This window comes from Panthera onca, chromosome F2 (genome assembly GCF_046562875.1).
Source record: "Panthera onca isolate mPanOnc1 chromosome F2, mPanOnc1 haplotype 2, whole genome shotgun sequence".
Taxonomy (NCBI): domain Eukaryota; kingdom Metazoa; phylum Chordata; class Mammalia; order Carnivora; family Felidae; genus Panthera; species Panthera onca.
The window spans coordinates 21,732,667-21,745,044 of NC_138356.1; the positions used below are offsets into that span (position 1 = coordinate 21,732,667).

The 12,378-nt window shown below is 37.8% G+C and overlaps 1 protein-coding gene across 6 annotated transcripts in view; it reads right to left on the reverse strand.

Moving 5' to 3' along the window:
• The window catches only part of EYA1 (EYA transcriptional coactivator and phosphatase 1), a 169,231-nt gene extending 157,305 nt beyond the window's left edge, over nucleotides 1–11,926 (reverse strand). For 3 of the 6 annotated variants that reach the window (XM_078441986.2, XM_078441984.2, XM_078441982.2), the window contains exons 1-3: nucleotides 11,408–11,926; nucleotides 6,215–6,264; nucleotides 4,553–4,680 (exon numbers count right to left, since the gene is read on the reverse strand). In XM_078441986.2, coding sequence (XP_078298112.1) covers nucleotides 4,553–4,676 — 124 coding nt within the window. In that variant the 5' untranslated portion in view covers nucleotides 4,677–4,680; nucleotides 6,215–6,264; nucleotides 11,408–11,926. Of the gene's footprint in view, nucleotides 1–4,552; nucleotides 4,681–6,214; nucleotides 6,464–11,407 lie in introns of those variants that run through there. The other 3 variants (XM_078441985.2, XM_078441987.2, XM_078441983.2) reach the window with 3 other exon arrangements.
• Between the last annotated feature and the right edge of the window lie 452 nt (nucleotides 11,927–12,378).

Sequence of the window (12,378 nt, forward strand, 5' to 3'; positions counted from 1 at the left end):
AAACAATAATAAAATTAGATTACCATGTTTCTATTGACAACAGAATATTTGACCACAAATATACAAATGAGGCCTTTAAAATGCAGCCTCAAACCATAATTTTATACACATTCGCTCCAGCTTACATATTTCTTATAAATAAGATTTCTTAAAAATATTCCAGTTGCATATAACTATGTTTCACTAAATTCAAATTGCAGCGAGAAAAACAAATTCAGATCATTTGTTGGTGTTCTGAGCTTTGTAGAAATGATAAAACAACATTAAAATAGCTCCTGGTAATACAAAATTGAATTAAGCTATCATCCTAAAATATGCAATACACAATTAAATACATTTTTAAAATGCAGAAAATTTAGCCACCTAATTCAAGATTGTATCTCTTATCACCTTGGGAATCTGATATACCAATTCAAAATTACTATTTGAATTACCATCAGAATTCCTGAAACCCTGTTTGTAGTGAAGATTTCAACCGCATCTGGTGTTATGTCACTTAAAGGCAAATTCATCTGCTTTAAGACAAGTTTAAGCTTCTTTTTGACTTTGAATCTGAATTCACAATAGCAAAAACTCAGAATTAGAGCTCTCAGTTCCACTCGCTCACGCTTCTTTTTTGCCCTTCCCCACTCTTCCTCCCCAGACAAGCAAAAATAAACACTCAAACTAGCAATATATGAACCGACCAATCTTAGGCTCCCATGGAAATAAGACAACGAGAAAAAACAAAGATGGAAAGAATCACTGCTTTGCAAACAAGGCCTTAATTGGGTACGTAAATAAAACTCCTTTTACTGCTACGGCCCTGAATCCTTCCAAAGGAAGGTTTCCCAACAACTTTGCACGCTTATACAACACAGACGTCAACAGGCTTGACATATATCCACACATTAGGAATCCGCTCAGATTCGGTGCTTTAATATAGATCTAATGCGAGCACCACCAGCAAGAAGCCTAGGTCTTAAAAATTATGCTGTTACAATCTAATAAGAAATTTCTCTTCAATCCTGTCTTGGAAAACTAACTGCCCCCCACCCCCCAAAATAGGCCAAACAGTTAAAAGAAAGCCACAGTTGCTCATAGTTTTCATAACTATCCATGAGTCTCCTCCAAATCAAATTGTAATTGTTTAAGAGTAACTAAAATATTTATTACTTCATTTGGAAACATATCACTTCTGTTTTTGTTTTTTTTTTCAGTGCAACTCAGGCATTCATTTATGCTGTTTTGTTTTTTTACCTATCTAGGCTTTCCATCTCCAAGGTTTATAAACTGTGAGAAACCAACAGTTAACCACGGTAACGATTCACAGAGAGGTTGGAATAGAATGTAAAATACGAATAGTTGAAACTTTGGAAGCATGAAACAGTAAACAACCATCCTAACTGAAGAACATTTCATCTGGGGAATAAAAAAGCCCAGTATCTGAGGCTATAGCTCAGTGTCTGTCTGTCTTTATCCCTTAGATGAACCATGAAAATAGGCACTAGCCTGTGAGTACAGAACCTACAAACATTGAGTCTTATGATAATTTGGCAGCCGACTTAAGAAGAAACTTAATATCTCGGCCTCTCCATTCCCTTCCCTTCTTGTTTGTTCTTCAGATGAAGTTATGGTTTTTGATACAGGAGATTTTCATGTTTTCTTAGCCTCATTATAGGGACAAGTGGGGGCAGGAAGTAAAAAATGGCTCTGAGAAGACAACCTATATAAACGCGGGCAAAGCCAACAACTGTGTCAACTCAATGGAAGTTTTGTTGACCTCATTAAGGAGAATAGCTTCAACTCAGTTGCAGTGAAGTCACTTAAATATAAATCATGGCATATAGAGCTAAAAATATTTGTCATGGAGTTAGGGGAGATGATTGATACTTTAAATGCTCTCTTACATTTAAATGAATTTCTTGTTTTTCGTTCTTCTAATTCATTGGTAAACAGTACTAGTTTCGAAAGAAGACTTTCAAAGAAGGACTAGGAAAGTCTATAAGGATTATATCCCAGGGAAGCTTGCCAGACACTAGGAGCTCACTAATTTTAACCTTCACTCCTCTAGCGGTGACTGGGGGTAAGGAAACAAATGCGTTACAGAACGCGTAAGCAGCTTGATGAACTGAGTCACAAACTTAACTCAGAACTTTCTGATAGAGTCTGCATCTAAACAGGCATGCAACATGGATCATAAAGCAAGTCTAGAACCGTATTTCCAAACTATATATGAAAATAAAACTGGATCTCCAAGCAGAATGATGAAAATTCCCTTTATTCTTTGGAGAATTTATTTTATATTGGTACCTTCTAACTCCACTTTAACTACCATAGCCGTTACAAAGTAAACCCAGGTAAGATCCCTGAAAACAAAACGAAAGGCGTAACTGCCTTTGTCTGAAATAGGTCTAAAAAATTCATTTCTAAAACATAAGATCATTAAGAATTTTTCTGGATAAGTGGTAATTTCGCAGTATTTGCCAGATTGCCTCAGCAGATTCCACAATTACCTACAATATCGTACTCTTTTGAACCATTTATGCAAAAATGGTAGAAGACACATATTCCTGAATATGGACCTGATATCAAGCTATTAAAGGTAAACAAACTGTTAGAAAGATATAACCACTCCACATGTCCTTAAAAAACAAACCACACGTCATTCACACAAAGCCTTCCTAGGGGGCGGTCCCCATCACAGACTGTTTCAGTATTACATGGTTCTTATTTTGTAGGAGACAATCTGCCAGTAAATGATGACAAAATGAAAATGCCTCACCCCCACCTCATTTGTCTATACGTATGTGAACTACCACTATGCATTATTTCATAATTACTCCAACCGATACGTATTAGTAAATTCTATTCAGCAAAAATGATTAGACATAGTCTTCTTTATTTTTAAGTTACTCTAAATGATGGTCTTATTTGGACTTCTCAGTGATGAGGACTATTTAAGGTTTGCACCTGTGGCCCCTCTGACTCTCCTGTCAGTAGCCACCTGCACGAGGACACCGGCCTGGGGCCCCCCACCCGAAGGACCTACACTCAGACTGCACACGCCCAACCTACACTGTGTGGCAGTCACACTTCCACCTGAAGCCAAATCCCAAAGGAGAGAAAAAAGGAATTTTTTTTTATTTGCTCTACGAAACCTACTTCAATACCAGAATTGCTTTCCTAAAAATAATTTCAGTGTCTTTTTGATTGCCTGTCAAAATGGGAAGAGTTTGAGGTGAAGAGCCAACTTCATTCAGAGGTTTCTTTTCTTTATTTTATTTATTTATTTTTTGCTCGATCAGCAGAGTTTCTACTTTTGACAGTGACCATTTTTCAGCAACGCTGGTAACGAACGTATTTACTCAAAAAGCAAAATACAGACTATTTACACATTAAAAATCACCACTGTCGGTATAGAAATGAAGGTATCTAATATCAGAATCAATTCACTTTATATGTTTTCTAGGATCAGAAATGTCCTAACATTCCTAGTTTTAAAAGGCTTCACCAATACGTGCTGGAATACTGCACCAAACAATTATATGGCATTTAGTTTTGTTTATTTTTAAGAACTGTGATAAAAGATCACCATGGCGATTGGGAAATGATGGTTAAGGGTGTTGTTTATGGATGGATGGAATTCTAACATGGATAATTCACTGAACTTCTAGTGAAACTTATGCTGTAAGTTCATTAAGGTCCTGAGGCTTAGTAAGGAATAAGCAAAAATATCGTGTGTGAAGCAGCAATTTTTCAACAGGCTAAAGTAGAAATAAATACAATATGTAACACATACTTGCATATGTTACAGTTTTAAAATTATACATAATACCTAAATAAATGTGCAGAACAGCTCACAATGCACACGGATAGCTTTACTTACTTGTTTAGACTGAGGAATCTATGGACTAAAGTAGGTGTTTACATAAAATTTACATAAATATTAATATGTATTAATTTACAAAATAATTGTAACACAACTATTCAGGTATACTATCTAATCCTGAAGACAATAAATTTCATGTAGCTCCCAAATAAGGTTGTATATTTGTAAACAAGGGTGCTTTTTGTTTTGTTTTGTTATTTGCTTATATCTCAATGGTCAGAGACACAAGAACATCAGGCACACAATTTTACCGGTATTTAGAAACAATCCAGTCCAATGTTACATTGAAACCCATTTTGTTATATTTAGTATCAAAAGGGAAAGGAAGTAATTGCAAATTCTCATTGCTCAGAGAACAATGCAAATACTATACTCTGAAGAGTCATCAACAAGAAGCTTAAAAAACACTCAAAGGTTAAAAATGTTATGCACCCATCCATATACGTGTGTGTCCATTTATGCCAAATAGAACCAGTCTGTTAATGTTACAATAATTTAGTACTGTGCAGCTCCTAACTGAAGGATGAACACTGATTCACAAGTCAAACGACCCAAATGGGAACTAGAACAGTAGTTTCATGGGTTTGACAACTGAAATCATAACCCCCTTGTATATAACAAAGTATATACGCGGACGAAGAAACAAGGTGCAAAGCAAATAGCGAGAAGGCAGACACTCACCTTCGGTGCCATTGGGAGTCATGGGATTACTATCTCTATGAGAGTTATCGAGTTTGGGACCACTGGGGGATTCACTACTACCACTCAGACGGCTATGCGGGCTGGTTAGATCCTGCATTTCCATAGACCTAAAGACAAGAAGCCTTCCGTGTGACAGATGTACCAAATTCATAACACTAGTATTTAATGCGCTAACGACTTGACACCTTTGAAACACATTCACACAAAAGTCCCATTGTTATCTGTTTTCTTAGACTCCAAACAGTTCACCTTACATTTTACCTTCAGTCATGCTCTCCCAACATGCGGTGCTCAAAGGTGTCCTTGGCCTTACCTAGCTAACCAAATATTCACATGGCGCTTTGAAAAATCTTTTTTTCTTACACAGCTCATCAAATCACAGTGAGACCATTACGTCAAGTTTAATTTCCAAAGAAAAAAAAAATGCAGTCATGCTTTTCTTTTTAAATTGAAAAAACAGAGGCGTTATTTCTGTAAAAGACAAATATGTAAACAGGTATAAAAGGACGAAGCGTCACTGTCTATGGAATCTGTTTCATAAATTAGCACCAGTACTCCCTTATAATTTACCACCCAATTGTAATTTAATGGGTCTCCAAACCAAATAAAACACTTGAGGCCCGTAGTGCAGTGACAGGGAAAGAGATAGTCCTGATGCATGTGTTTACTCTGGCAAACTGCTTAATTGTTCCTCTGTTTCCCTTGAAACAAATGCAGCATTAAAACATTATGATGTCGGCTCACTTGTTTGCTTTGTGGATTACATACAGCGTGCCCAATTGAAAAGGGATAAGGCCAACATACAGTGAGGCCCTGGGAGCATTAGCGCTTGGAATACCTCAGCTGTCACTTATTCAGGGAAATAACAATTCTACCTCAATGCTGCACTTTTGCATTTTTACCATATAAAAGGTTAAATACTCCCCCCCTGCCCCCAAGTTCTTAGACTCAGTAGTTGCTGATTTTATAAAATGATGGTAAAGCCGCCACTCACGTTCACAATTGCAGAGCTATCCGCGTATATTTAATATTCTCTTCATAGAGAGGAGGGGGGCTTATTTAAAGCGACTAAAACCACACCTAGATACCCTTCTGTTTTCTGACAGCCAATTTTTAAAAAAAAAAATCTAAGGCCCATTCACTTTATTTTAAACCTATGTATTTTTCTTAAAAAAAAAAAAGGAGGGGGGTGTTAATGTTCCATTGAAGTGAAGAGTGTTCCTCCCCCTACCAGGTTAATAAAAGCTAGTTATTTTACTTTAGAGGTTGCATTTAGACTGACTGTAAATAGTTTTTAAAGCAGCTTAATATGAACCCTGTAACTTCTAAAGTGAGTTTTTACTTCCCCAATCTTCTAAATCAAACTAGAAATGGCTTACAATCCAACTTTTCTCTCCTAATTCACATTACACATTCACAGTTTACCTAACACCAGAAACTATAGCCCATAATCATTTTCAAACCCAGGCTCCTATTCCCTTTCTACATACTTAAAATTTTTTTACAAGCGCGCACACACACAAATTGTTAAGTAATTTCCAACAGAGGCTGTTGCTATTAATAGAAATAATTAAGAAATACTAGACAAAAATAGATATGGGTCACAGAAAGGTAATCTCTAAAAATGTCAAATATCCTTACCTGCAACTTGAGGAAACAGCAACATCTGAACTGGTTTGAGATGTTTGCACCTGTGATCGGGGGTAAGAAATTAGAAGCTGTTGTTACTCTGCTTCAGTGTCAGCTCTTAATTATACAGAGCACATGGCTGAGAACGACAATGCTCTCTTTTAACCGAAAGAGAAAAAGGAGGATACTGCAGCAGTGAAAGGCATATTGTCTTGAAGTTGAGGTCTCCACTGTTGTTTCCTCCTGCAGGTCTCCCCTCCTCCTCCCCTTGTCAAGGGGGAAGGCAGCCAAATGACGGGATAGTGATTCATCACTGGCCTATGACAGCTGCAAACGGGATTACCCCTCCCCCAATCAACATGCAAAGCAGCCTTGCCCAGGCAGCTTGGAAAAGGTGCTTGGAGAAAAATAGCTATTAGCAAAATGAGTGTGTTTCACAGCAGTTCAAGAATTAACCCTCCAGCACCCTCGGAAGATCGTCCATTCTCTGCTATCACCAGCTGAAACAGAGTTCCCGCCCACCCCTGACTCCTGACAGTTTCTCCTCCTTACCATGGTGGTTTCTCCTATATTTACTATTCGTCATGTAGCATTTACTGAAACAGCTTCTGGGCAACTTTCAGGCAATGCTGAAAAATGTCACTCTAAATGGCAAAGGCAAGTTTTCATACCCCAAAATCACATCACTGAGTGACGTGTGCTCATGTACTCATGCAAATTTGAAATTCAGTGACTGCTTATGCACCATCGCCTGCTAAAACAGAAAAAGCAGTCAGCTTTCCGTTTAATTGTCTGTCGTTTCAACCAAGAGAATAGAGAGCTTAATCATCAGTTCAATGTCCCAGGGAGCCAGCATTTTGGTGCCTTTTGTCTCCAGATGAACCAACTAACTTAGGCTCACAGGCAGGCTCTGCCAGCTACTGCCCTTCCTCCAGAGGCAGCGCAAACTGCCAGCAGGTGATAAGCTCAGGTGAGGGTGGGCTGCTGGTTTACAAGCTCAGACTAACGCCTCGCAGTAGAGAGCATTCTGGAAAACACTTAAAATGACTCCGAATTCCAAATCTTTGATGTGCATTTTCATTCAACCTGAACTGACATCAATTAGGGCTACAGAACAAAGATGAGAACTGAAGCATCTCAAATGGCATTAAAGTGATCCAAGCAAATTTCTGCCATTGAGTCCTGTTATTTTCTAATTATGATTTATGAAATTGAGGAATTCTACCTTTTTGGCACGAAGAGTGCACTGTTGAAGTCTAGATCCCTTGGTGTAACATTATGTGAAATTTCTAGGTATGTGTTTCTAGAGTACATGCAGGATGAAAATCATTAACAGACGCCTGAGTAGTAAGTGAAAATTTAATTTCAATTCCTGCAGATATATCATTTTGTGATAGCAGGCGGCTGCAATTTTTGTTAACGTTCTCACGTAAGATTAAATGTTTTCCTCTAGAAACTGCAGTAATCTACGAGGATAAATTTTTTTCCTTTTTTTCCCCCCTGCTTTTATACACCTGGAATAAATTATAGGTGAGAACTAGCTTAGTTTTAAGAACTCTCTTGGCCTAATTGTGGGAAAGAGTATGTAAAACACACTTTCTGTTAAATGTTAAAATACATTCCTATTTTAACATTGGCTAGATAGTATAATCCTGGAAATATAATTTTGGTTTCATTGTATACTTTGAAAGTTTGATTATCCTTATATTTGTGGTTGAACCTATCATTAAATTGCAAAGTCAAACTTAAAAATGCACTTCAACATAAGAATTTTTCTACCACGTTTTCTCACTGAAAAAAAATGCATTTGCACTTTTTTTTATTGTTGCCCTGACTCAGTCTCTACTGTACTTTCATATACTACAATTTTTGAAAGCCCATATCCATGATCTTCATTTCATTAAGTATACTTCAGATATATTCTTTTGTGTCTCAAGGATTATTTAAACCATGTGTTGTGTGTTACTGTATTTAAAAATGACTCTTTAATCAAAATAACTTTAAAACAACTAATCCTCACTTAGGCTGGTCAGCTGAATCCACATCGTGGTCCAGGAAAAATAAATCTACTCTCAAGAATGCGAATGCAGACAACAATTAGACACAGATGTGAGCAAAATTAGTTACAGTTTACAAAATGCTACACTTCACATGCTTTTAGTTTTTTATGTGTAGTACAAGATTACAGGCCAGTAAGGAAACATGCTCTTATAATGACTTATCTAAAAAGAACACCTATTTCTGATTGGTGTTGATTTTCGCTTATGTTTGACAATATCGCTGGAAGTTTCTGTGTTTTCAAGGTCCAAGAGCATAGTGTGTTTCAAAAATCATTCATTAGGCAGATTTCCACTCAAAAGAGAAAAAAAAAAATTATTTCATGGTTTTCAGGAAAATGCTGTTAGGCATTCAGTAAGCTCATATTTTCTGCTTCATATCCATAAACTTAATACGTTTCTTGTCTTCTTCTAATCTGGTATTTTTAATTCAAATGTTCCTATGAGTACAAAAATATTTCCCCTACCATTACAAAGAGTCATCTTATATTACAATGAAGTCACTTCACTTTAATGCTTTTTAAAACTCTTTGTATAGAATACCCACAGCAGCATACATACTGAGAGTTGCAGAAATACAAAGAGGAAAAAAGATAGCAGAACGTCGTAGAATTTAAATTCAAGAATCCTAAACTAGTAACTTTGACTTCTGATTAGTTAATGAGGTCTTTTAAGTTTGCCTTTTTTCTAATTAAATTTATAATTCTTCACAGATGTAACTTTTGTTGATGTTCAATTTGTCTCTCTCATTTTGTTAAACCTCACATAGTACTTCGCCAATCCATTGAATAGCCACATTAAATCTGTTAATACCATGCTCTTCAACCCCAGAAATTATTTCCAGAAGGCAAACTTGCTTTGAGAGATCATCAAACAAGACTTAAGGTACACATTTTATCACATTTTCCCTACCACAGAGCTCAGGACGCAGAGCAAAATTCATGACTTTTGCACTGTTTATTATACTTTGCTAAATTACAAATCAAAAGCATCTGACAGAAGATCATGTATGAAGCCAAAAAGTTAATAATGTTCTGTGAAAAGTAAACTGTAAATGGAAAGGGGTTCTAAATCTCAGCAGCACAGAGCAAATAAAATGTAGGTACTTGTCTCAATTATGGGTTTTCCATAGGCTTTTTTGCTTGCTAGAAGCAATTTTTATAAAATGGCTATAATTTAAAACTTTTTTTTCCCCAAAAAACTAAAAAGACATTTTCAAAGTGAAAGTACTGAACTTATCTAAATAAATAGACTTGGCAGGCAGGCTGCTTTTGCCCACCCGCCCCCCTGCCCCCCCCCCCCCCCCCCCCCCCGCCCCCAGATCAACCTGAGTACTCCCAAATTTGAAAGACAATGGCAATTTTCTAATCAGAATGTATTTTATAAGAAGGAGACTTAGGCATAGATCTGCTTTTTCATCAGAGTATATTCTTGGTAAAATCTCCCTCCATCAATATTTCTAACTCCGGTGTCAATGCTGTGATAAAAATCTAAACGTAAAATCAAAATGAACTCCTAGAAGACGAAGATGTCTTTTAAATGTTAACACTTATTTCCTTCTTTATCAAAGACTCCATAAAATGAATGCTCCAATGTTGTTACCGAACTTAATGTAGTAGGCTGTATTCCTCTTTGACATACCTCGTTTGAAGAAAATGACAACATCGAGTCCCCGTGAAAACAAAAACAAGTGTTTAAATGACACTGATGCCACCATAGTTTTAAAAGATTGATTTCAAAATGAGCACTCATTGAAAATGTTGAATGAAATGCCTTTGCTATCTGATTAAATGGAAGAGAGGGTTTTATTCTCACTGCAAGTCTTTTTTTTTCCTCTTCCCAGTGTATTCTTATAATAGGAATTTTCACATTCAAATGGAAATTTTCTTTTGAGAAAATCATTTATCATGTGTACGAAACTCACATAGCAGCTGACTTCCTTTTGGCACTCTAAAACTGAACAGTGGCTCAATCAGGCTTCTCTGTCTGTCACCACGAAGAATTTTCAGGATTGAAAACCCATGGCTGTTTGTTCATTTACTGAACACTCTGGGCCTTAGGAGAACTCAAGCAAGCAAGAAAGTCAAATATCAAATATTTGATAATGCAGGACTATTCATGTATGCATGTGCTCAAACCCCAAATGGTGGGCGAAAACACTCACAGAAGCCTAAAATAAAAGCTACTTTGAAAGATGCATAAACAAAACAAAACACAATCCCAACTCTATAAAACTACACTTTGTGCTTAACCACCAACTTTTTGTACCCTTGTCTTTTTAAGAAATGCAACATGAAAACACTTGTCTAAATTCAATGGCAGGTCTGAATTTATTGAATTCTTGCAAAAGCTAGACTTAAATGTGTTCAAAAACTCCTCCCAAGAAATATAAGCCCATGAGCCATTAGCAATATAGTGATTTTGAATGACAAATACTTTAAATGGTAATTCAAAAGTTGAAGAATCTTCTTTTAAGTTTCAAGGTCCATTCCAGTCATCTAAAGTGTCAATAAGCGAAAAGTATATTAATTTAGCAAATGTTTATTATTTCACCTTTAGAAGACGAGCCTGTTTCATATAAGGTGGGGGAAATTTGTTTATTGAAGCGAAAGGATTTCCTTCCTTAAAAAGTGGTCTCAATTTATTTTTGTTATCTGTCGTGCTTTCAAAATGTGAATTCTTCCCTCATTTTCTCATATCGACCTAAGGTGTGGAGGAAAAGTTATCTGTGTTGCAATGGAGATTACGCATAGGTATTTATCGCTTTGTTCCATATCGCTCAAGAATATTTGAGGTTTGTGCAGCAATTCAGGAGAGATAATGAAGTAATCTCCCTGCAAGAATACAGCCGTGTACTCTATTTCCATAGATCACAACCACAGTAATTGCTAACAATTAATTTGTAATTGTCTCTTAATGATGCCAGTCGCGGAGCTAACAGGGGGGTTAAGAATTCTACTTTTGTGATGGAACCCTGTGGCTCATAAAATCCCAGGTCCAAAGTGTCATAATCTTGCCCGTGCCCTCATGTTTTTAGTTTAAAACAAATCCAAACAATTACTCACGGCGCTCCTGGTATCTTGGGCTTTGCCCACAGGACAGCTGTTGTCAGTCCCTACAATTTTTCAAACCGTCAGCTTGTACTTACAGCGCTTACATCTGCTGCGTCCACCAGTTTTTAACGTGCTCCTTCGAACGTTCTGGTTTAGCAGACCTCCATTCCTTGGGTAGGTTTGCTCCCGGGGAAGGACGCGTGCGGGCTTTTAGGCGCTCCCGGCGGAGCCCCGCGCTGCTGGAAGCGGGGCGCCTCTGCAGGGGAAAGCCCGGCCGCGGGGACGGCCGCCTGGCCGCTGCTGCAGGCTCGGGCTGCCGAGCGACTGAGCGAGAACGCTTTCCCCAGCAAGAAAACCGCCACAGTGGACGGCAACAGGAAGGCTTAAAGTCGGAAGTGGCACTGGAGAGTTTCTACCTCGCCCCAAACTCGGAGCCATCAGCTCCCACCGATCTGTTTAGGAGCCGCTGTGAGCCCTGCGCTCTTTCCCCACCAAACAGCGGCGGCAGATAGCATCTGAGAACCCTAGACAAAGAAACGGCAGAATCTCATCCCTCGATTTGTTTGCGCAGCCTTGTAGGTCTGCCCGTGGAGCCTCGGGGCTTTTTTTTTGTTTTTGCAACGCAAACCACAGCTATTCTCTTGTTCTAACCTTATTGGTTTAAATGCAACAATTGAGAGGAGCACTGCTCCGTCTGACTCAACCTTGCTGCTTTAAAAAAAAAAAAAAAAAAAAAAAATTTATTATGTAAATGAACGCGCCCCACGCTATCTGAATAAACAGCTGTGTGAGAGTAAGTTCTCGGAGACACTGTCGACACACATCTCCTGCTCCAGCAGCTACCAATTACGAGCTTTGGGGAGTAGTTACACGTTATCTTTTATACTTTTCCAAAACTTTTTTCAGGCCCTGAAACTTGGGGAATCAATACTTTGCAATGCCCCCCCCCCCCCCCCCCCAGTGCAACAACTAACGGGTCTGGGAAAATTTAGAAAAAAGAATTAGAATGGCAACTTATATATTAAGCACGTAGAGGGAGAAAACAAGCAAACGTGTAAGCTATTAT